The sequence below is a fragment of the Salminus brasiliensis genome, chromosome 16, assembly GCF_030463535.1.
Source record: "Salminus brasiliensis chromosome 16, fSalBra1.hap2, whole genome shotgun sequence".
NCBI classification, from domain to species: Eukaryota; Metazoa; Chordata; class Actinopteri; order Characiformes; family Bryconidae; genus Salminus; species Salminus brasiliensis.
The window spans coordinates 4,132,834-4,159,038 of NC_132893.1; the positions used below are offsets into that span (position 1 = coordinate 4,132,834).

At 42.0% G+C, this 26,205-nt stretch overlaps 1 protein-coding gene across 6 annotated transcripts in view; it reads left to right on the forward strand.

Moving 5' to 3' along the window:
- Positions 1-15,781: 15,781 nt before the first annotated feature.
- Positions 15,782-26,205, forward strand: part of msi2a (musashi RNA-binding protein 2a) — a 316,548-nt gene continuing 306,124 nt past the window's right edge. For all 6 annotated transcript variants that reach the window (XM_072658303.1, XM_072658304.1, XM_072658309.1 and 3 more), the window contains exons 1-4: positions 15,782-16,112; positions 16,614-16,654; positions 16,938-17,019; positions 17,489-17,573. In XM_072658303.1, coding sequence (XP_072514404.1) covers positions 16,051-16,112; positions 16,614-16,654; positions 16,938-17,019; positions 17,489-17,573 — 270 coding nt within the window. In that variant the 5' untranslated portion in view covers positions 15,782-16,050. The remainder of the gene's footprint in view (positions 16,113-16,613; positions 16,655-16,937; positions 17,020-17,488; positions 17,574-26,205) is intronic.

Consider the following 26,205-nt stretch of genomic DNA (forward strand, 5'->3'; position numbering starts at 1 on the left):
TTTTTTTCAATTTAAAACCGCAGTCTGTCTGTCTGGGGAGAGGCGAAACTGTTGTAATAAATGGTATCAGTGTGCTGTGTGATGTCCCTGCTAAGTCTAATATATTCATTCTAAAAACAGACAGAGTGGTCTGGTAGGTTTTCATGAGTTTTCCTGGCTCTGTCACGTCTTTACATACTTGCATCACATGCATAGCCTCTAAAAGAGGGTCCAGGACCGTTTGCTAATGGCTAATGGCCCTGATCCAAACAGAACAGCTACTGCAAACGTGGAGGTATCAGAACAGCAAACATCATCTGCTCCTTCACCCACTTCAAGAAACTGACTAAATGTAATCTTGCAGTGTTTAGATTCATCCACTCTGAAAGAAGACTGCACCACAATGCACGTTTTATAAGTAGTCTACCATCATACTCGATTGTACATTCTGACCAGAGAGGTCTCTAAACCCCCAAATGACCAAAAATTACTGACTAATCACTTTAAATAAATTTAAATCATTTTAAAGCTTCATGCTGTCTGTTAAACATTCAGATAGCCTCTAACACAAGTGGGCAACGGGGTGAGTCCAGCACAGTTAGCTGATTTCTCTGCTCAGACCTACTAAACCTGGTCATTGACAGGTGAGTTGAATCAGGTGTGCTTGAGCCGGAATCCGTCCCTCCAGGACCGGAACTGCCAACAAATGGAGTTATGTAATAACTGAAAGCTTGGGAAAAGGACCACGCCCAAACTCCTCCCCTCCATTTCTACACACTATAAAACCGTTCCTCTCCCTTCTCGTTCTTGTGACGAACACTTGCACCCCACAAGTGCAAGTACAAGGGGGGTTTGGCTTCGGGTCTCATCAGCTTAAAGCCCCCAGAACTCCAGCCCAAATTTCTCGAGTTCTCCTCCTTGCCTCAGCTAGCATGGTCCGCATTTGCAAACTGGTCTAAAATCTATCCCGGACCTTGACTTGTGTTTGTTTTGGACCCCCCTGGTCTAAAGTGATTATATTGAAAATATATGAAAATGCACAGAAGAAAACCCAGTACTCATCATACTGATAGGTTTTTGATGGTTATTTTCATTCTTTTATTCAGAATAAAATGTGAATTCTATAATTTTGTTAAAAGTCAGTAGTTCCGTGTCATCAAAACATATTAATAGATTTAATGAACCTGGTAAAAAACAAAAAAAGATGAACAATGTTTCAAAATAATTCAGATTTGTGCTCAAAGTCTTGAAAGTTTGGGCTACAGTGAATTTTCAATGTCAGTCTATTAGATGGAATCATTAATGGGTTAATTAAACTATGGTAAATCAGCTAACAGCAGTTCTTTTTATCTTTCTCTATGAAATGATAAGGAGAGGCAGCAGGTGGCGCTGTTTCCTGATCTTCTGACAACATGATGTGCCGTGCTATGCTTCAGACTTGAACAGGTTTAAAAAGGGACACCTTTTTTTAGGCATCAGTCTTGTAAGTGACTCCTCAGAATTTGACTTTATATACTTGGCACATCCTTTATTTGTACTTCATGAAATTGGACCATGTCCTGTGTAACTGGAGTACAAATCACTTAAAGCCAATCTTGATCCCTCTCCGATATGAAGTGTTCTTTCCACCTCTGCTGCTGCCTGCAGTTCTGAAATGCCTGAATTAGAGAGCTCAGTGGAACGTCCTTTTGGAGATCATATGTAATAGTCTGAAATAGCAGAGGAACAGATGGGCTCTGGTTACTCTATTTTTAGAGACTGATGCAATACGCTCGCGCTGCTGATAGATGGCTGTAAGTGGGCTGTTCGGATCCTGATCATGGCCTTTTGTTGTCTGTTTGTAAACCCCATCAACTGCTTTTGTTGGTAGCTTTCAATGTAGCTGGAAAAAAGAAGAAATACACTAAAAGCAAAACTGTTTGATGACTGACTCGACAGAGCGAGTTCCACTTTTACAGTGTTAAAAAAATAGAAAAGTAGAAAAATACCCCAAACGCTCTAAAAGCTTTAGATTGACCACTTCACTTTCACCCCAGAAAGTACTGGGCTTGATTATAACTTTTGCCATGACCCTATTAAACCTCATTTCATCGGGATTTCTGCATAAACTGCACCCTTAAGAATGAGGTTCCTCAAGGGTTCTTTTGTAAAAGTGGTGGTTCTATATTTACTGAGTGGTGAATTACCAAAAATACTCCAAAAAAGGTGACTGGCGACTACGGCTCATTAATGCTCATGCTGGTTTTGATGTTATGGCTGATGTAGTATCTATAATATCTATAATATTTTACTGCCAAAAAGTTGTAGGGTTATGTTATAAACCACAAACTGCTTATCCAGCAAATACAAAGTATTTATTCAGTATTTAAATATTTTGTATTTAGTATTTTTCATGGTTCTGTACTCCAAGCAAAAGGGGTTCTATATACACTATATGGACAAAAGTATTGGGACACCTGCTCATTTACTGGTTTTCCCAAAATAAAAAAATAAAGAGTTTATCCTGTTTTTGTTGGAGCAACGGTCTCTGCTGTCCAGGAACTGGTTTCTACTCGATTTTGGAGCACGGCTGTGAGGATCTGATGACATTCATAAACAAGAGTTAGAAAAGAGGTCAGGTAGTGAGCTTCATCCTAAAATCATTCTAAAAGTATTGGATGGAGTAGCATCCATCATTCCAGAGAACAGAGTTCCTCCACTGCTCCACAGCTCAAAGCTGGGGGGCTTTAAACTCCTCTAGCCCACACCTGAGAACACCTTTTTCAAGTAATTACAGTATTTAATTTGGTTTGGTATCGTATCGAGCGTTGTGACATTACATTTGGTATTGGTACCAAAATCAAGCTTTTGGTGGCCAATCATGATGGCCTATGCTGCGACTGCTCACACAAAGCTCACAGGGTCAGAGTATAAATCAAAATGTGTAATACTTTTGTATTAAGGGTGAAAGTTTAACTTTAGGGGATTTTAGATTTTAGACTTCCTTCTGTGGCTGCCAGGACTACATTTTCCTGCAGGGTGTGTGTGTGGTTAGCTCTCTGCCTGCTGTATTTAATCCTGTGTGGGTCCTCATCCCTGCTGAAGGGAACTGGTCTAATTACATGGAGCTGCAGCCACCACACTGCACCAAACACATGCATGGACCCAGACCACAACAACAAGGCCTTATTTTGGTTAACACGCAACTACAGCCCAATCTGTGTCTAAATCCTTTAACGGTTCATCTAAAAAGTGATCACATGCTGAAGGGCAAAGCCAAGGTGGGCTCTGAGATTAGAGGCTTTAGGTATTGGCTTGTTTCTTGCCACCATCGTCCATATCGGGTCATGGAAGTTCTAGGGTTAATACTGATGGAGAAAAATATTTGGGGTTTTGTACCCCAGCCACTAAACTCAGTAACTCTGACTTTGAGTTAGAGAGGACGTTTTAGATGTGGTCTGTGGTAAGGATGTCTAAAAAGTTGATGTCAACAATCAAGGGCAGTAAAAGGCAGTTTCCTCCATTTCGCTGCATTGGCTTTGTACTAGAACATTGCTGTAAGGATTTGTTTGCTTTTAGCCACATGAGAGCATCAGTGAGGTCAGATACTGATGCTGGATGATTCGTTCTGCCACTGCAGATCACCCTAAAGGTAGTGGACAGAGCTCCATCTTCATTACTCCAGAGAACACTGTTCGACAAGCCAAAGCTGAGGTGCCATAAACCATTCTAGTGTTAGGGTCACTGGCCATGGTGACCTAAAGCTCATGTGCAGCTGCTCCAAAGCCTACCGTTCTACTGGTCAGTGCTTTTCTATGTAGATTGTACATACATACAGGTTGTGTGAGGTCATCTAAACTCTTGTGTCAAGAGAATGGGCCAAAATTACTTGGAAAATAGTCTCCTTACATTAACGTACCTTGCAGTCGAACGTTTTCCTGTCACCTGTGAAGTTACCATTATAGAGATAAAGGGTTTCATTAGCAGGGTTGGTATTCCTCTCCAAATCTTTATCGGTCAAAAAGCTCAGAATTTCCACAGTATGTTTTCCCTTAACCTTCAGTACCTTAGAGCTGAGAACACCTACACAACTTTTGAAGGTCATGTAACCCCTGTATTTTCCGGTTTATATTTACAGTAACCTTCCGCATTGGCCGATATATTGTGTAGACACCGATCAGCCATAACATTGACACCTGTCTAATATTGAGTAGAAGGTGTCCTGTGGTATTTGGCACCAAGGCAGTAGATGCAGAAGTTGTGAGGTGGGGCCTTCATGGATAGCATCAATGACCATGTTGCCGGTTAACTGGTTGTCCTTTCTTGGAGCACTTTTAGTAGGTACTGACCGCTGGCTGATGTTTGGAGATGTTCTGACCCAGTCGTCTGGACATCACAGTCAGATTCTTATGCTTGCCCATTTTTTCTGCTATTTTTCTGTGTTCACTTGCTGCCTTATATGTAGATCCCACCCCTTGACAGATGTTGGGGCAGTGGTGGCTCAGCGGTTGGAGTGCCGGGCTATTGACAACAGGCTGCCACTGTAGGGCCCTTGAGTAAGGCCCTTTACCCTCTCTGCTGCCCACCGCTCTGGGTGTGTGTGTGTACTCACTGCCCCTAGTTCACTAGTGTGTGTGTGTTCACTACCACAGATGGGTTAAATGCAGAGGACACATTTCGCTGTACAGTGACAAATATGTGCACCTTTACCTTTATGCCGCAGTAGGTGAAGAAATTTAATGTTTCCCCCTCCTCCTGTCATAGTGTTAATGCTATGCTACACTGGTACTGGTGAGCCACAATACTTATTTTCATTTCCAGCAGCAATGATAACTAAAACCATGTCTATCTGGTTAACATTTGCAACCCGGTGTACATAAAGTTTCCTCTGGTGTTATTTTAAGAAAAGGCAACAAAACAGTCTAATTGAAATAGTGTAAATCAGCTTTGTAAGAACTTTAGGCCTCATTTACCAGGCATCATTATGCAGTTTCCCCAAGATTTGAGTACAGTGGGATCCATCATTATAAGAGCATAGCTGCGAACAATTCTGCACTTAAAAAAAACGAACCCTAATCTGACTATTCTCAAGAATAAAATGTAAGAAATTATATTGTAAAATAATTATATTAAAAATGTAGGACTTTTTCAATCACTACCTTGCATACCTCGCTCACCATGGGTGTTTTACAAGAGCATAATTTAAGTCTCAACTTCCAGGAGTCCCAAAAAACAGAAATGTCATTAGACAGATCTATCATCAGGCCTTTTATACCTTCATCTGAGCACATTTCAAATGTTTTTAGCACTTCACTTGCCACCCTTTTCACAGATCAGCTGCTGCAGACAGTGTTTGATTAGTTTAATTGATTTGCTAGCACACTGCAAAACCGGCCGGCGCCAGTCCCAATCTCTTTTAGCCGCATTGACCGCATATTTTGTACTCCTTACTTTCAGCAAATACAGCGCACTAGGCATTTCTGACCACTAGGTGCCACTCAAGGAAAAGCTTTAGCTTAGAAAAATTAGTTTTCTTCAGATCTGCTTTGAAATGTGATTCACAGTTCAGAATTTTTACTGATTTCTAGGTTATGCGAGTTTGACATTGTGCGTTACGCTTACAGAGAAACTAATACAAGAAAGATCATACAGGCTGGTCGGTTCTCCACCTCCACCAGACAACTGTTGGGATCATTCATGACCTCTATGATACTGCTAGTGGATCTAACAAGCATTCCTGAAGATTCATGAAGAGCTGTACACCACATAAGAGGCTGACCTTCAGTGTTTGTCTTCAGCAGTGATCCTAAGCTGCCAGTACAGGCCTTAAGGCCCTGCCTTTAAAGGCTTTTCACTGCTAGTGGTAAAGTGCATTTTAGCACTGCATTGGGTTCCACACAGCAGTCAGGCCTGTCAGAAAGCTTTCCTTTCCACCTCTTATCCACTTCATGGGTCTTTCTGTTCTGGGAATCTTTCTCCAGTGAAGGTAGAGTACAAAAAAAATGTACTGGCATTGCTGATTTTTTTTTTTAAGTAACCACCTGTGGTGCACTTTAATGCTTATGCAAAACCCTCTTGATAAAGCAGCTGTGGGTGCTCGCTGCTGGCTTTGATGACTTTAATTAATGGCATGCAGCATTTAGGGAAGGGGAACAAAAAAAAATATCACAGATTCTGAGGCCAGGCCGATGAAGAGCCTCATCCACGACCCCCATTGATTAATGAAGTCACACTTAGTCATCCTCATTATCTCTGCTTCTGATAAAAGGCAACGCCGCTGCCAAGCCAACTGCATACAGACGAACTCTCTCTGGACAGTTAAGGTTAAGCTACTTAGGCCACACACACACACACACACACACACACACACACACACACACACACACACAGAAACATATGATAACTATTTAATTTTGTTATGCTGCCATTTTTTTAGATACTACCACAGCTGTTATACTGCCAATAGGTGTAAATAAGGGCTGCTTTGTTCATGGTTTAACTACTATTCCTTTGAAATCCCTCAAGGCCTTTAATAAATAAAGCTTTTCATGAATAGCGTAGTCTACTGCATATCGACACACTGCAAAAAAGCCATAAATTTAATGTGTGCAGAGACTGCTATTGTAAAAACACTGAAGTGGGTCACTCCTCAAGATCGTATGATACCTGTTACAATTTTTGCGTGTTCATTTATGTTCTTTCCTGCAATCCTGCCAACGATTGAGTTGCACTTACTGTCTGTGGGCTTAAAGGGCCATGGTGTTGTTTTTTTCCACTGAGGCCTACTTATGACGTTTTGTGTGGTTTTATGTACCAAAACAGACATAATTCATTTTTACATTACCGTTACTCTTGTACAACAAGCTGTTTTTATTCCTGTGCCTTTAAGCCTTTAAGAGGGAAGATTTCTTTCAAGCAATCCTATAAGTCTGTCTACTTCAGATCATTTTCTTGGTCTTTCAGATCTTAACCTGACCTCCACTGTTCTGCTAACTGCCTGCTAATTTCTTAACTACATTATGAACTGAGGGATGGCTACCTGAAACTGCTTTTCTATCTTTTTATAGCCTTCTCCTGCTTGGTGGGCATCAGTTATTTGAACGTTTAGAGTGCTCAGCAGCTGCATAGATAAGCCCAGGGCTACTGACTGTTGGGACAAGGTTTGAGGAGTTAGACTGGCCTTTCCTACTAGTGATTGTGAACAAGCCGTAGCCCTAACAAGCTACCTAAGGTCTGAGACCTTGGAAAAACGTATCTGAGAGCTTACGTCTCGTGGGCTCTTGGGCCCAAACTGTTGCATGGTTCTCCTTCAAATTTGCACTTGTTTTTTGAAACATCACAAAACCAATGATTTCAAAAAGGGGGCTGTGTTTGTAGCTTAATTTCCACATATGGCCTGGGGAGTAAATTCTACCTTTTAAACATAGTACAAGACTCTTTTATTTAAACAAAAGCAAGGGAAACTTAAAGAGCCCTTTAATGAGGCCTATCCTTTTGTAGTGGATTACAGTGCGCCACTGAGAGAGTCATCATTTAAATTCGTGCCAAATTGGCCCGGTTTTCCTGTCGTTAGAAGCTCAGACTGTGTCTTTCCTGATGTCGCTGCTGAGCTTTTGCTGTCAGTGTCTAGGAAGCAGCTTCGAGCGTGGACAAATTTGTAATCCATCTGAGCAGACTTACTGTATGTAAATCATCTCCGCTCTGATTGGCTGCCCTGTATTTTGCCTCATTTACAAAGCAGTTCAAGCTGCCATGACTTTAATGTTCATGGGCAGCTCTACACCGCTGTAACTAAAGGCGCTGGCTTTCATGACATCACAAAACTAATGAATTCCAACATCCATTTCTTTCTGTAGCTTAATTTCTATTCATTTCCACGTCTGTATGAGCTGAGGAATGAATGATACGTTTCCAACACGCCACATCAAACTCTTTTACTTAAACAATAAAAGAGGAAAATGAGGTTTTCTGTGATATGAGCCCTTTAATGAGGCCTGTCCTTTCAGGAAATGTTTGAAAAGCATTACAGTACGCTGCTGAGAAAGAGTCATCATTTACAGTCGTGCCAAATTGGCCCGATTTTACTGTCATTAGAAGCTCAGACCGTGTCTTTCCTGATGACGCCAGTTTGCTCATACAGTCAGTGTACAGGAAGCAGCTTCAAGTGTGGACAAATTTGACTATTGGACTCCAGACTGGTGGCCCAGTATGAGAGCCGCGGCAGAAAGTGTCACAGAAACCTCATTTCCATGCTAACGCTGCTAACACTCTGGGCTGTGACGCTGGTGCTGTGAGTAAACCAGATACTCCGTGGTTATATGAACGAATGTGGGACAGACCGTTGAAACAAGTGGAAAATTAATGAAAACACTGCCGTCGCTGGACGTCAAGAGACAGCCACAACACTGAGTGTGATCAATCTATTGGGTATAGGGTATGCAGTGGTCAATACCTACCAAAAGTGTTCCAAAGAAGGACAGCCAATGAACCAGAAACCTCACAACTTGAAAATGAACCTCACAACTTACAGGACTTCTGCTGTTAAGAGCGTGGAGGTCTCGTGTAGTCTATGCCTTAATGGGTCAGAGCTGTTTTGGCATGTACACACATTAGACAGATTTTTTAATGTTATGGCTGATGGGGTTTTACCATTTTTTACATTGACTGAAAACTCCAGCTGCTCTTTATATTGTGTGAACATTTCATGACAAATAAAATATATATAATATGGTACAGAAACATTACATTATGTGAAGGTTCTTTAAACTTGTATGCCATTTCCAGAACTGCACATGGTTCTGTAAGGAGCCACCCATTGAAAGGCTCTTTAGGGAATCGAAGAGGTTCTTCCACAACATCGCTCCAAAGAACCCTTTTCATCATGTTCACCTAATGGCTGTATGGTGTTTTTTTGTTTGTGAGCCCTACTGTGTGCTTTGCGTTCCACATTCATCAATTACCTGCTCTTTCTCCTTGTTACTGTGATGTGAGAGGGAAAGCCATGCAAGAGCCCACTTTTCGAATGTCCCACTTTGAAGCCGGTGTGCCAGGGGTGCGATCGTGCCCACGCTCCGGCGTGTCAGCTTGACCTTCTAATGGAAGCAACGTGCGCATCCCTCTACCCCGTCCCAGGTCTGTAATAGAAAATACATTACAGCATCACCCAGGCAGCTTCATTTCCCTTCATCCTATTATGCCACATTTCTCGTTTCAATATTTAACGCAAATGGACACGACTTCTGAACAAAAACACACACATACACACATTTGCGGAAGGGAATCTGCGAGATTTATCCGCAAATTTATGTAAGCGTAAAGGCCGCGTATTGATCTGTTCGAGGCGTCTAACAGATGTAGGGCATTAAAAATTAAACCCTCCTTTAAATACTTTATCCGTTCATTAATCAAACACAGATGCCACTGTGACTGCGAGGCACATTTCGCAAAAATGTGGGCCTGCCGCACAGTAATAGAACCGGCGCGTCCCTTTTTTCTTTTTAACAAGAGGGATTCTGTCTCTTACAGTCAGACATGATAAAGTGTCCTGCCAGGCTGTTTTTACTCACCAGCTGCTATATTTACTATGCATCTCTGAATTGATGTAGAGTTCTATTTTCTGTACCATAGGCTGCTGGTCATGAGTCACGTATTGAATATTACTCCTGCTGGATCAGTAGCCCCATCCACAGCCACTTTATAAATAGCAGCCCATCGCTGAACTCCCCAACAGCTTATGTTATGCGTTCAAATTGCCATGCAATGGGCTGATTGCATTAATATGCAGTGAAGAGGGAGCTGATATATTATTATTTCACTGGCGAAAAGAGATCTCAGCTGGTGACCGTGAGGAGGAGCACGGCTCGTGTGGCGCTGAAGGCTGAGTTGCATTTCAAACAGCCGAGCTGTAAACACGGCAGGCTCGACGCACAGCCACAGATACTCCGTAAACATCTCATTCAAGTTTTTCCTTCTTTCTTTCTTTTTTCCCCATCCATTTCAGGAACACAGCAGCTGTCACAAGCACACTGATCCATCCATTGTAATCTTTCCTCACTGTGTGAAGTGGATGCCGACAGGCTCGAAGCAATAATTGCTCTTTATGGTTGTGAGTGTGATTTTTTTGGGGGAGGAGGAGGAAACCTTGTGACAACCTTGTGTTAGTAATTCTGCATTTTCTACAATATGGAATTAATGAGTGGTGAAGATGGCACCAACAAATCTGTAACAAATCTAGCTTGAAATATTGCAGAATTGCTAGAAGTAGGTCATGTTATAACTACACGCAACACTTACACAAGAACAACTACATCAATCAGACAATGCATTAAAACTACATGCCTAATATTGTGGAGGTGCCCCTCATGCAACCAAAATTGTTCTGACCCGTCAAGGCATGGATTCCTCAAGACATCTGAAGATGTTCTGCAGTGGTACCTGGCACCAAGACGTCCTATCAGATCTTTTGAGACCTGTAATTTGTGAGGTGTGTCTTCCATGAGCCTCAGTGAGCCTTGGGCGCCCATGACCCTGTCACCAGTTCACCTGTCACGGTTGCCCTTCCTTGGAGCACTTTTGGTAGGTACGGACCACTGCATACCGGGAAAACCCCACAAGACATGCCGGATGTTTTGTAAATGCTATGACCCAGCAGTCTAGCAACATCCATTTGGTCATTGTCAAAGTATTTCAGATTCTTATGCTTGTCCATTTTTCTTGCTTCCAACACATCAACTTTAAGAACTGACTGTTCACTTGCTGCCTAACAGGGGCCCTGCCAAGGATTTTGGGCCTCATGAAAAGATCCAACAACTCTAACAGCCACACTCAATTACATTTTTGAGGGCCTCTGTCCATCACAGGCCCTTAGAATTGTCCTAACCTACATGCCCATACACACCCCGTCTTATATGTATACCCACCTCGTCAATGTAAGCAAATAATCAATGTTATTTATAATGTGCCAAAAATGGCCTATTAGAACCACATTTGGTTCACTAAAACTGGCCTTGTTGCTCCAGTGTAAAACTAAAAAACCAAACTCTGGATGCCAAACCTATCTTAGCTGCATTTGAGGTAAGAGGAGAAACAGGCCATGATGATTTTTTGGTGAATAATCACTTTAAACATTGTGACTGCTGAAAGAGCCGCTGGGTAGAAACGATTGGATTTTGAATATTTGTAAGTAGGATTACGAGCTGAAAACTGACACCTGACGCTCTTGGCCTTTCTGCGCTGGGGTGCGCAGATTAACCTCCCTCAAACATGTCAGTCGAGGTCAATGAATGCAGCAAGTGACATTTTTAGACCAAACAGCTCAATTTGGATTGTTTGCAACACTCTAAGCCCCAGACGTAGAACAAGAGGAAGAGTGAAAGTATTAACAAAGTGTCAAGGTTTAGCTTCGGCTCAGGGGTTTAAGGAATTGAAAGAGCCCCATGGTTTGTGGCTGATAAAGTGGAAGGGAACTTTTCATTATTTTGAGGCCTGATCTTTGGCATGTTCTGTTTATGTGTCGAAGTGCTATTGGTTGATTTGCTGGTTGTCTTCTTTGAGTGTACATTAAATGATACTTACATTAGTCAAGGATGCGATGCAGTGAGTTGCCAAGGAGGTATATTTTGAATGCGCACCATTTCTCTCGCTCTCGCTTTCTTGCTCTGGCAAGCCTCATCCTCCCCCTCGCACTCGTCTCTGCAACTGCGGTGAGAAAATAAACAGCAATCGCTGTAGCATGACTTAAAATCCACTGAGCATCCTGCTTTAAATGAGCTCTCACTTGCGCTCAGATGTAATGGAAAACTAGGCCTGCATCCCCCCCAGCTGCTGAACAGACTTATGCAGGGGTGACTGGGAGAAATTCAGTTTTTCCTAACAGTTTAACTAGGAGCAATTGTTGGGATCAACTGCTCAGTTAATAGTAACTGTCATGTAATAATAAGTTAATGATATATCGCTTTTTCTTCCAATTGACTCATTCGGACAATGGAGCAGCTCTATCAAATACCAGTAAATGTGACATCATCTATAAATGATATGTCTATAAACTTTCTACATTGGTAAGATCTTTGTATAAGATGTCTAGAAGTAGGTAGTAACTCCTTTTCTCTTTACTGTCGCTCACACCTTTGACTTTGGAGCTTTAATATTATATTTTAGAGCAGAAATATTCCAAAAATTGAACATTATAGCCTAACAAACTTCACTCCCTACACCACTGATCTCCAACTTTCCTCTAGGACAGCTACCTCCCAGCAGGTTTCCACTCCAACCCCAATCTAACAATGTCTCTTTCACCCATGGCAGTAATTGCTAATTAGTTGGATCAGGTGGGGTGGATAAGGTTGGGTCAGAAGTCTGTTGGAAGGTATCTCTCAAGGAGCAGAGCTGGAGACCACTGGCCTATACTGATACACACTGGATGTACTAAGAGGTTCTACAGCAGTTTGTAAGCTCCTTTTAAAATCAAGGCTTTATTTTGCTGAAAATACTTGAGTAATTGACTTTGTCACTGACAGTTGGACTTTCACTCAGTACTATTCACTCCTCACATTTTTAATTAAGACCTTCAAATCGTTAGAAATATCAAAGGCCAGACGATTTTCTTTTGCCAGTGTGTGGAGATATACATTTTTTGCTTTTCTTAAAACACAATACTGAATTAGTTTCACTGTCATTCGAAACTGCTCACGCATTTGCTTCTTTGTCTTTGAGAGAGTAGTATCGACGATTAATCACCGCAACCCCAATCACACTCCACCGAACAAAGAAAATCTCTGATTTATGACCACACCATTCACTTTTTGTTTAAATCTTTCAATGTCAATATTTAGCTTTACTTTCACTCTAGTATATTTTTGGCCCTGTACTTCCACTTTTACCTGAGCATGCTTTTAACACATACTTTCACTTAAGCTCGGTTTCTCTGCACTTTCTAGTCTTCTGACTACTCTCATTTCTTTCACTGCCGTAACTAATTCTTTTCTTATATTACTTTTACTTAATTTGTTATTAAGTTTATTATATAACCATCCATTTGATGGTTTGTTGTATTTTACATGGTTTTGCAAGGGTGTTTCTAGTGTGCTAGAATCACTTCTACTTGTTACTGAGGCATTTTCATGTATGCCTTACTGAATACTATAGAGGATTATTTACGTCTGATTAAATTAATATTATTTAAGCAACATTAATTGAAAACTATTTCAACCTGAGATGAGACTGATGGATGGTTTTAGACCAAAATCATTCAGAAATTCTTTTCTGGAGGATTTTAGACCATTTTCAAATAAGAAATGAAATTTTTACTTCAGAAATATTTGACTATTTCTCATTTTTTGACTTTAAGTCGTTTGTACTTGAGCACTCCTTCACTTTAAGATATTTTTGTGTTTTTATTCCATCTAAATTAAACAAGCTCACCTCAGATTTCGTCCTTCTCCACCCACCGATGCTAACAAGGCTAACACAAGAAGCCCTCCTTACTTTTACTTTTACTTGAGAACGGACAGAGGTTGAGTTTAGACTATTTGAACTTCTACAAGAGCCATTGATGACAGTTTTAGACCATTTTAGACTATTTTCTACTTTCTAATTCAAGTAACATTTCAAGGCTACCTTTACTTGAAAGCTGAGGGTGGGTTTGGACTATTTCAACTCGTACTTGAGCCACTGAAAACTATTGGAGAATGATTTTAGACGACTGTCATTTTCACTCGAGTCACTATTTCAGTTCATTGCCAACATTTAAGGCCACTTCTCCAGACTTTAGGGTTTTAGATGGTTCTGTACTTGAACATGAGTCACTGAAGACCACTTTAGGTTTTTATAGTCTTTTAAAATCTACTTTAATCAACTTTCATCTAAGCAACAACATTTCAAGGCATTGAGGATGGATTTACACTATTTGAGCTTGTATATGAAAAACCCGACGACTGTTGTAGACCATTTTAGACTGCGGTCTCTTCTACTTGAGCCACTACACTAACATTTCAAGATTAACTTGAAAGCTGAGGATGGGTTCGGACTATTTCAACTAGTACTTGAGCCACTGAAAACTATTTGAGAATGATTTTAGACTACTATTTTCACTTGAGTCACTATTTCATTTCATTACCAACATTTAAGGCCACTTCTCCTTAACAAACTATTGAAGACTTTAGGGTTTTAGATGGTTCTGTACTTGAACATGAGTCACTGAAGACCACTTTAGGTTTTTATAGTCTTTTAAAATCTACTTTAATCAACTTTCATCTAAGCAACAACATTTCAAGGCATTGAGGATGGATTTACACTATTTGAGCTTGTATATGAAAAACCCGACGACTGTTGTAGACCATTTTAGACTGCGGTCTCTTCTACTTGAGCCACTACACTAACATTTCAAGATTAACTTGAAAGCTGAGGATGGGTTCGGACTATTTCAACTAGTACTTGAGCCACTGAAAACTATTTGAGAATGATTTTAGACTACTTTAGACTACTATTTTCACTTGAGTCACTATTTCATTTCATTACCAACATTTAAGGCCACTTCTCCTTAAAAAACTATTGAAGACTTTAGGGTTTTAGATGGTTCTGTACTTGAACATGAGTCACTGAAGGTCTTTAGGGTGGTTTTATACTCCTTTCACATCTACTTAAATCTTAGAGATTTCATTCAAGTAACAAAATATCAAGGCTACTTCTAGTTAAAAACGGACTGAGAGTTGGTTTAGACTATCTGAGAAACCTGAAGACCATTTTAGACTGCTTTCACTTCTACATTAGTCACTATTTAATACAAGCAACATTTCAAGGCTATGTTTACTCGAACGTTGAGGGCAGGTTTGGACTATTTCAACTCGTACTTGAGTCACTGAAGACTATTTAAGAATGATTTCCCTTGAGTCAACATTTAAGGCCACTTCTACCTGAGAACAGATTGGAGATAGTCTTTTTAAAGTCTTCTTAAATCTACTTGAATCAGTATTTGATCTAACTAAGGCATTGAGGATGGATTTACACTGTTTGAGCTTGTATATGAGAGACCTGAAGACTTGTAGACCACTGTAGACTGCTGCCACTACACTAACATTTGAGGAGGGGTTTGGACCATTTCAACCCATATTTGAGCCGCTGACGACTATTTTAGGACAATTTCTACTTCAGTCACTTGTTCAAAGTGAGTTTAGACTAGCTTTAAGACAAATTACTTCTACTTGAGTGACCATTTCATTCAATTTACAGCATTTTAAGGCCACCTGTACCTGAGGTGGTGAAGGTAGCGCTAGATTTTGACTATCTGAACCTGCAATTACAGTTTATAGACTATTTTTACTACTTTTAAGTCATTTTAATTCGATTAGCACTATTTTAAGGCCACTTATACCACGACATTAGTCTTAAACTTGACTCCCTCGTTGACTTTACACCAGGCGATCACATTTTTCCCTCAGAATTGTTAGATAGCTAGATTATCTGACATTTCCTGGCAGATTAGGACCCCTTGAGTTTATGACGGGTTTAGTCTGCTTGTATTCAAGCACTCTATAATAAGAGTTTTGTTAAAACATTAAAACTGAAGGAGCTCTCCTCGGACTCCGTCCTCCTCCGCTCGCCGATGCTAACAGGCTAGCTAACACGACGGCGAAGGAACACCACCACGCGCGCGCGCTCCTCCTTCGCCGGCAGGGGGCGTGGTTTGCCCGCTCAAAGGGGGGCGGCTCCTCGGCCGTGACGTCAATCGGATTGGTTGAGCGAGGCTCCGCGTCCCCGCCCCCCGCGGGCTGAGCTGATCCCACGTGTGACGCCTGCATTCCCGGCTCAGTTGCTGCTCTCTGCTCGCAGGGGCTCCGCTGCGCTGCCTTCCGTCTACTGGCTCTCTCTCTCTCTCTCTCCCTCTCTTATACTATCCCTCCCTCTCTCTCCCTATCTTTCTCTCTCTCTCTCTCTTTTTTTTTTTCGTTCTCGGTCCGTCTCTGTTTGCGGGTGCGCGAGCGCAGCGTTTGAGTGAGTGTGTGAGTGTGTGTGTGAGTGTGTGTGTGAGTGGGAGAGAGAGAGAGAGAGAGAGAGTGTGTGTGGCGCTCTCGGTCCCTGCCTATACTTCCATTAGCTATGGATGGAGACGGGAGCCAAGCCACGTCTGGAAGCCCCAACGATACGCAGCATGACCCGGGGTAAGCTGACCGGACTTGGTGGTGGGACGGGACTTGCCTGCTGGTGTTCTCTCTCCCCCCCCCCCCCTCTCTCCCAATCCCCCCCCTCATCATCTCTCCGCTTCCCTCGGAGTCTCGCCTCGCCTCGCTGTTGTTTTCACGCTGGACTGATGAAGTGTTGGAGCCCTTTTTCGTGTCGTCCTTCCGGATCCAGTGCACTGGAGCGCCAGCTTTGTTTGCGTGGCCTCGTTTCAGTACCCCCCCCCTCCTCCTCCTCCCCTCCCCTCCCCTCCCTCCTCTCCTTCACTCTCCTTCACCAGCATGCAGCTCCGGTCCATTTCCATTTTTTTATCCCCATAAAAGGGTGAAAACACGTGTTTACCTTCTCTTCCATCTCGTCTCTTTCGCTTCTGTCCTCTTTTGTAAGTACTTGCACGCCAAAATGGCTGATTATGCATCTGCACTCACTTTCTGCTCTTCTTGTTGTTGTTGTTGTTGTTGTTGTTGTTTGTGCCCTTCCAGCAAAATGTTCATCGGTGGCCTCAGCTGGCAAACCTCACCAGGTAAGCCTGTTTCTCAGTTTGTCTAAAACCTAAACCTGCTTTGGTAGTTTCTGTTGGTGGAGCATGCTTGTGTCTTGTCTGTGTGTGTGAGAGATACAGAGCAAGTGTGTGTGTGTATATATATATATATATATATATGTGTGTGTGTGGCAAATGTTCAGTGCTGATTTGCAATCATTTGGAGTCCTCTATTCGACCCCTGCATGTATGGAGGGCTGCTCGTGGAGCACTGACAGCACTGACAGCACTGACCCCCTCCCTCTCTGTTTTTTCTCGTCCACAGACAGCCTTAGAGACTATTTTAGCAAATTTGGAGAAATAAGAGAATGTATGGTGATGAGGGATCCCACGACGAAACGCTCCAGGTAAAAGTACCCACCCCCCCCCTTATGTCCTGTTCTTCCCGCTCAGCTTTTGGCTCCACCAGGGTCTGGCCAGGCTCAGGAGCCGCCACCGCCGCTGCTGCCGCTGCCGTCGCCGTCTATATTTAAAGTGCCCTGCCTTGGGTTGCACTGTCAGATAGATTAGCAGGAGGAGCCGGCCGTCCAGAGCTGCTGCCCTAATGCAGTTTGACATTGACCCGGGACTGTGCTGTGCTGCAACGCCGGGCTGTCCAGCGCGCCCCATCCTCCTTCTTGGACACATCAGAGCCAGGGCAGATAGAGCCCTCAGAGGGAAAGGCACCTGGTGCAGCCTTGGGTGGTGTGGTGTGGTGTGGTGTGTGTGTGTGAGTGAGTGTGTGAGTGTGAATGATGTCATGTTGTTGTTGATGTTGTTGTTGTTGGGTTTCTGATCTGTGCTTTTCTTCTTTCTGTCTTTTTTTTTCCTTTCCAGAGGGTTTGGCTTCGTTACGTTCGCAGATGCCGCCAGTGTAGATAAAGTCTTAGCTCAACCACACCACGAATTAGACTCAAAGACGGTACGTTCCCTTCTTCGTCTTCTTTGCCTTCTTTGCATCATGCTGCCTTCCTTGCCTTCCTCACCATCTGCACCCATTGATTTGCTCCAAGTGATGTTGACAGGTGTGCTCAAGCCTACGGTCTCTGCTAGTTGTTATAGCTATTTTATTAACAACCTCCTGTTAATTACAGCGTGGCCTTAAAAAGGAAAATAAAAAGTTAGCTGTTTCTAGGCTTTGCCCACCCGTACGCGGACCTGGGAAGCGGGGATGGCTTGCTGTTTCCGTGGCTGAGAGCGAGCAGCTGCTCTGTTCGGCTGGTGGCGTCTATACCGATGCAGACATTTATTCAAGGGCTTAGGGATGAACTGTGTCCTTGATTGAAACGGATCTTCCCCTGCATCTGCTTTCGAACGGGAGCGCAGTAGCTCTGTTCCCCCTGTCGGTCTGTCCTCTTAATTGAGGAGGTATTACTCGAAATTGTGGGAATTGAACATACCATGAATCCTTGCGCTTGCGAAGCTTAATTTTATAGGGTTAAAATTCATTTTAAAAGATGTTTTTGTGCTCATTGTCCAAATCGGTTGACTAGAACCTCATCGATACAATAAAGGTAGTTTAAAGCTTCAGGTACTTTGTTGACTTGTGAGCATGTGAGAAAACACACCCTTACTTAATGGAGTTAAAATTGGCTTAAAACTGGATTTCAGCTCCATATCTGCTCATTATTCAAATTAAATGACCGGAACCAAAGCACAGGCTGTATTGATATATGAAAAGTACTCGACACCTTGAGGCACTTGGTTGACTTCTACTGGTCAGGTGTAGCCTTTGAGAAAATGAAACATTACTTAGTCCAATAAAATGGATTTTAAAAGCTTTTCCGCTGTGTTTTTCAGCTTTCAGATGACCAGAACCGTAGCGCAGCTTCTTTGATTAAAAAAATAAAATAAAACAGTTATCTACACCTTCAGGCACTTGTTTAAGTTTTATGTTTCAGGTGAGGCTTTTGAAGAAACTAAATATCGCTCAGTGCAGAGTTAAAATTGATTTAAAAAGGGTTTCAGCTCTATGTGCGCTCATTGTTAAAATCAAATGAACAGAACCAAAGCACAGCCCCATTGATAAAAAAAATAAAAATAAAAAATAGGCTACACCTTCAGATGCTCGGTTGAGGTTCAGGTGTAGCATTTGAGAAAATTAAACTAAATTTAGTTTCTGTAATGCAGAGTTAAAATTACAATATTTAAAAGGTTCTCAGCAGTGTGCGCTCACTGTTCAAATCGAATGATTAGAACCGAAGCACGCCTTAATCAATAAAATAATGCTAGTCCACACTTTCAGACAGGCTTGGTTGACTTCTGTGGTTCCGGTGTAGCCCTTGAGAAAATAAAACATCAGTTAGTGCAGAGTTAAAATTGATTTTAAAACGTTTTTTTGGCGATGTACCTTAGCAGTCAGATGACCTAATAAAAATCTTAATTTCTTAAACAATGCTACTCAACACCTTCAGGCACTTGGTTGACTTTTATGGTTCAGTTGGAGCTTTTAAGAAAATGAAACCTCTCTCAAAGTTAAAATTAATTCTAAAAGATTTTCAGCAGTGTATGTGCTCACTGTCCAAAGCCACAAGGTCAAAGCACACCTTCATCTATAAAATAATGATAGTCTACACCTTCAGTCACTTGGTTGGCTTTTATTGTTCTGATGTAGCCTTTGAGAAAATGAGAGAAAATCTCTCTCAGTGTAAAAGTTAAAATGAATTCTAAAAGATTTTTAGCAGTGTAGGTGATCAGTGTCTAAATCAAGTGACCGGAACCAAAGCACAGCTTTGTTGATAATTAACAGTGGGATACACCTTCAGGCACATGGTTGAGTTCGATGGATGAGGTGTAGCCTTGGAGCCTCACTTAAAATTGAAGTTTTGAGTTAAAATTGATTTTAAAAGGTTTTTTGTCCGCATCCTCAGGCACTTGGTTGACTTCCATGATTCCGGTGTAACCTTTGAGAAGATTAAACGTCGCTCGTTGCAGAGTTCAAATTAATTTGAGGTTTTAGCTCTATATGGGCTCAGTGTCTAGATCAAATGATTAGAACCAAAGCACAGCTTCACTGGTAAAATATGGGTCCTCTACACCTTAAGGCATTTGCTTGACATCCATGGTTCAGACGTAGCCTTGAGGAAAATGAAACATCATTTAAAATTGATTTTAAAAGGTTTTTAGCTCAATATTTGGCCCAGTGTCTATAATCAGATGATTGGAACCAAAGCACGCCTTCATTGATAAAATCATGATCGTCTACACCTTCAGGCACTTAGTTGACGTCTGATTCTGGTGTAGCCCTCGAGAAAATGTAACCTCACCCAGAGCAGAGTTAAAATTGATTCTAAAAGGTTTTCAGCACCACAGAGCTCGACGCTTTTCTAATGTGGTTATTTCGCAGCCTGTTCCTGTGTTATATTTGACAGCTGACATTCAACTAATAACAGCGTTGAGTTGATGTATGCACTGTACTGACGGGCTTTGTTACCGCTCTCGTAGCGGGACGTCGCCACGTGGCGCTGTTTATTTTTATCTTTCACTTAAATCAGAAATCGAAAAACGTCACAGGGCATCCGTGTCCCACACTGTCTCTATGGCACATTATCCCCCCACCACCCTCAGTCTACACACCCCCCCCTTCCTCCATCCTCGCCATTGTCATTTTAAAAGCCCTGAAATGTCACGTTGCGGGGCTCTGCCTGTATAGCTACCAGCAGCCGAATAATGAAGCGCGGCACTGATTTTTGAAGGGCTGCTGGCGCGGCGTCGGAATAGATGGCGCTCAGCTGAAATCAGATTCATCTGAAGTTTTCCCTCAGCGGGGGGTGTTATGCAGCCTGCTTCAATCAGCGCGGCGAATGGAGCGGCGCATATTGAAAAATAAATGGCTTTGATTGCCGGAGTCCTGCTGAAGGGGAGCTTTCGGAGATGGCTTTTAGGTGTACCGGGGTGTCGCTTGACGTCAGGTGGTGTGAAGTTACCTCTCGACGGCACAGACTTGTTGCTCAGCGTTACGAGGGGTGGGATCGTGAGACTCCAGTGTTGTTGCTGTGTTTTATGAATGTGGAGGGACTGGAGGATTCATTTTGTGCATCGTTTCATGAGGCTGCCCTCTTGACCTTTTTGACCCTTTGTATTTGTGCTGGAGGAGCACTTAAAATAAAGTCTTGTTACATATATAATAGTATATAATAATCCTACATTTATATATTGCGACGCTTTAGATATTTGGTGGTTTTGTCTATAATTAATTATGTAACTGCATTTAAATAGTCTACCAAAATACCAGCAATCATTTAGAAAGAAATACAGTTTAAAAAAAGAGTTTATTTATTGAGGGGTTTTGAATTTTTGGTGAATTTTTGTTCCATTACAGTGTGTGATATGATCGATATGAACTGAAAACACTAAAATAATTGGTGGTAACCGATACAACACCGATATAGCCACTTTGGCCACTTACTCTCCAAGACCCCCAGTGTCCATCGTGAGCTTTGTATGTAATATTGATGATAATAATGGTAAAATATTGGCAAATTGTTCAATTAAATAATTAATTCACTGATTATACCTTTCATGCCCTGCATTTATTCATCTGCCATGAGTGCATTTACATATTTTAAAGGCTAAAAACTCATTTTTAGCATTCATTCATGAAATATTTGGCTGGGAGATGTTAAAGGGGCATCGCTAGGGGAGATGTTGAAGAGGCCTTAAACTCTTCAGACGTCTGTTTTCATTCACCAACACTGTGAACGACTCTACCATGATCAGCCTTTTCAGAATACAGCCTTTCACAGCAATCCCACTCTAATGACTGGCTTTATTTACAGCTCCACCATTTAATCATGCTGAATTTTAGAAATTTCAGTGGATTTGCCCTTTACAGTGTAAGATGTGCTTATTGTAACTCGACAAAGAAGGAAACAGAAATATTGAATTTTGATGGATTTGCCCTTTTTAATGTGTGATGAGCTCATTGCAATATAAGGAATACTATATAATACTAAAAAATACCAGTAATATCCCAACAAGACAAAATCCAGCAAAAATCCTACATTTATATATTGCGAAGGTTTAGATTTTTGGTGGTTTTGTCTATAATTAATTATGTAACTACATTACAATAGTCTACCAAAATACCAGCAATCATTTAGAAATAAATACAGTAAAAAAAAACTTTATTTATTGAGGGGTTTTGAAATTTTGGTGATTTTTTTTCCATTATAGTGTGTGATGTGATCATTGTAACACAATAAATGATGTAATTGCTTTATACTACTAAAATATACAAGCACATAAAAGCAATAACTTTGATTATGCAAATTAAATGCAAAACATTGGCACTTTAAGCTGTGTGATGTGCGTAATGTAAGGAATTAGCAATAAATCCTAAGCAGGAATTTAGAAAAATATGTGAAATTGCCCTTTAAACTGTAAAGCTGACATGTGATTTCATTCATACTAACACATAAAATAGCCCCCTTAAATGCTTGGTCAGCAGACGCACCCCCCCCCTACCCACACACACACACACACACATACAGTACATGTGTACCCAGGCGTTACGTTGAGCCTGTGCACATGTATGTTCAGCCTGCTTTAAATGTCAGGTCTCTGCTAAGTCATGCAGAATGGACCGCAGACGGGCGCGAAGTGCATTTCTTGCACGAGGACGTCGCGTCCATCTTTTCACCACAGCTGAAGCTTCTCTGCCTGCTGACAATTGTTCATAAAAATAGAAGCGCGGTGTGTTTTTGGGGAGCGGGGAAACTGTGTGTTTGTGTTTTGCAGAAAAAGGAAAATTAAAGGAAATTGCAGCAAAGCAGGTTATGATTAAAGACACGCTGTTTGGCTCCCATTTTGTCTGCGGAGTGTGAAATGATTTCCAATAATATGCAGGTGTGTGTGTGTGTGTGCGCCGCTTTAAAAAAGGCTTGAACTAACCTTAAAATAGAGCAGGTGGGGGGTCATGTTTTTTTTTTGGGGGGGGGGGGGGGGGGGGTTGTTACTTGTACTTTTTTTTGCAACACAGGCTTTTCCAACAGACATCCAGCAGACACCGGCCTCCGGCCTCTGCCATGATCGTGGCGGAGGCTGGAGGCCGGAGGCCGGTGTCTGCTGGATGTCTGTTGGAAAAGCCTGTGTTGCTCACAGTGTTCAATAGAGAGGAGTTGATTGAGTGAGGCCCAGTCAAAGGTAGTAGACCTCTTCGTCGCTGTCATGCATTAAAATCTTGTATCTCCAAAGTGGCAACTTTACAGGAGGAGGGGAAAACCTTCTTAACTTTCGGTGCAAGTCAGGGTCATTCCAGGTCAGTTTGGAGCATTTCTATTGGTCCGTTCATCATGAATGTAAAAAACACCTGTCAGATTCAGATTATGTCAAAAAAGTGAACATTTTATTTATTATTTAAAATTTGGTAATTTGCATTAATCAACTCCATTACTATTACTAATCTTATGGCTGATTAGTGAAGCTGCTGAGCAGCCAGGATCCAAAGGCCGTACCTTAGTCCTGCACACATTTATACGCATGTAATGTTGGTGTAGCCTAAGCTGATTTGATGTATATTAAAAAACTGTTATTTCCAGCAGTTGCAGCAGTACAGTACCTCAGTGCATGTTCACAGAATAGGGGCAGTGGTGGCTCAGCGGTTAGAGCGCCGGGCTATCGATAACAGGGTTGTGGGTTCAATTCCCGGGCTCTGTTGGGCCCTTGAGCAAGGCCCTTTACCCTCTCTGCTCCCTGGGCGCTGGAGTGTGTTCACTACCACAGATGGGTTAAATGCGGAGGAACGGGCTCCACCGCCGCCACCGTGGCTAGCAAGGTTACCTCCGCAGAGGTGTACGCTTACACTTCGGGAGGAACGTCAGCGCCAGGAAAGTGATGATGAGTCACTTTGTGCTGTTTCTGCTTTAGTTACCAAACAGCGTCGCTCGGTGTGGGCAGCGTTACAGGCCGGCTGCTCTGTAAAGCGCTGTCTCAGGCCGGCTCAGAAGTGTGAGCTGTAGATAACGGGCATGAATCTTAGTCAGTGATGGTGATGTTTGGAGAATTGTTACTGATTTTGGAGGAATTTTGCTGGGATCACACACTTTAAAGGGGGATTCCACTGATGCGTTTAATAAACACCATATGGACAAAAGTTATTGGACACCTGCTCATTTATTGTGTCTTCTGAAATCAAGGGGATTAAAAAGTGTATCCTGCTTTTATTGGAGTAACTGTCTCTACTGTCCAGGGAGGAAGGCTTCTACAAGATTTTGGAGCACAGTTGCTGTGAAGGTTTGATTGCCGACAAGGTTAGTGTTAGTAAGGTCAGGATGTTGGACAGGTCAGGATCGCCACCCCACCTTATCATCACCTCATCAAATTTAATATTGAAAGTAGAGACTGTTTTATAATGTTTAATATCTTATAATCCAGTCTGACTCTCCTCCCTGACCAGTCTGATCACTTCCTGTGTGTGTGTGTGTGTGTAGTGGTCTACACTCTAGACTGGTATCTGTGGTTGTTGGTCTATTGGTGTGTAATAACTGGTTTATAGTGGGTGAATCTGCTATAGTGCATGTGTGTGTGTTAGCATTAGCATTAGCCTCCACTCGGTTCTGAATGGGTTCTTCAGTGCTGGTTTATAAACAGAGAAAGTTGAGGGAGCGGGTCACCGATTCTCCCGCTGGTAAAACAGAGCGTTTCAGTGAGTTTTCTGAAGATATTATGGTCTGTTTTCAGGTTCCACTGTAAAATAGCTCCACACTGCAGAACCTCAACTCCTTTATTTACCTTTTGAGAATGTCCGCACTGCTGCAGCATGCTCGGCAATAATGTCTGTTAACGGCGCCTTGACGACACTAGATGGCGCTCTGAACACTGTGGTTAAAACAAAGAATCAGAACTAGATGCGGATTAAAATAGCCAATACCCGATCCATTAAAATATGCCTGGATTGGCCTAATCCTGATCTACTAGGTTGGATCAGGCCGTCCCTACTGTGAACAAATCAGAACACATTTTTTATATATATATATATATATATATATATATTTTTTTTTTTTTTTTTTTTTTTTTTTTTAATTAACTAGTAAACACAGATAACAAAAGCTACCTTATAGGTAAGCTACCTTACCTTATAAAGAAACCTTATAACCATATGTACCATGATGATTATTATTATTGGATACAAATAATAGTAAAATTAATAATGGTAATAAAGACGGTCAGGGGTGCATTCACATAGAAAAAGGAAAAATCATAAACAAGGAAATAAGTGAGTAATTAAAGGAGCTCCGTATAGAAGAGTTTCACACTCATATCAGTAAACAAATGTGGGTACGTTTCTCTGGAACGGAGCATTTCACCCCAAACCCACACTGAATGACTTTGTTTACATCTCAACCCTGTAATTATGCAAAAATTCAATTATGCTTGATTATTTACGTTCTGCATTAACAGCTTTCAGTCCTCACTTCTGTCTGTTTTCGTTCCGCTTAGACGCCAAGTAGTGGTGGAAATGAAAAAGCTAGTTTTGTAACTTCTCATCAAGTTCAAATCACGCTAAATGATCTTCTCTGCTGCTTACAGACGCGAATGCGGTGCTGGAATGAAAGCGTAGGTTCTGCGTTTCCCACCGAACCGATCCCCTTCCTTTAATGAGCAGCCAGTGAGGAATAATTAACACTTACTTAAATAAAGCCAATATCTAACGATATCTGCGATTTCTAAGGGCTTGCTAATTTGCTGCTATATGCCGTCCCTCTGTTCCAGCCCTCTCCGTTCTTTCTTCAGATGCCCGCTAACTGTGGCTGTCAGCTGGGCTTTTTTAGATTTGCTGAGAGAGGGAGAGGAAGCGTTCCCCAGAAGCTCCAATAATGAACAGAATCCATAGGAAGATCTAAGCTGTAAGGATGTAAAGCAATTGGCTTCTGCCCTGATTTTCCCCTCATCTCTCGCTGAGCGGGCCCTGAGAGAGACGGAGCAGGAGAAACCCTGCCAAAGCAGATAAAAAATAGAAAGTAAAAAGGCAAAGGGAGCAGCGCACTGGCTCAGCTCTATTCTTCTAATGGCCTGGCGTTACTTCTTAGAAAGCGAGGCACTTGAGAGGGTTTCGCACAGTGGATCGCCGAGCGTCTCGAGTGTCTTCAGTGTATGATTATATTCTGTGGTCAGTTTCTGTCTCATTAATATCAGCTTACAAAGCCTAACTGATTATTGATTGAGGCAGTGTGCAGGAGATGGAGATTTATCAGTGATTTATTGGAGATTTAGCGCCGCGGAAACGAGGCAGCCCGCGGGACGGCGCACATCAAACGCGGAAATCGGATGCCGTCAGCTCGTTTCACCGTATGGTTCTGGGATTACAGTGAGGTTAGCAAGTTCTGGGAACCCCGTACAACAATCTGCCATAATATTAGAAACCACCTGATTGAATTTCGAGTTCGAGTTATGACGCAGTGTTGCGCAGTTCTTGCCAGCGTTGTCATGCCCATTTCACCAAAGTTACATAGTGCAGTTAGCAGCGTGCCAAGCCCGGAGTAGCAGAAGCTGTTGATGATGTTGATGATGATGATGGAGCATAGGCATGATTTTGAAGCTGCTGTTTTAACGTA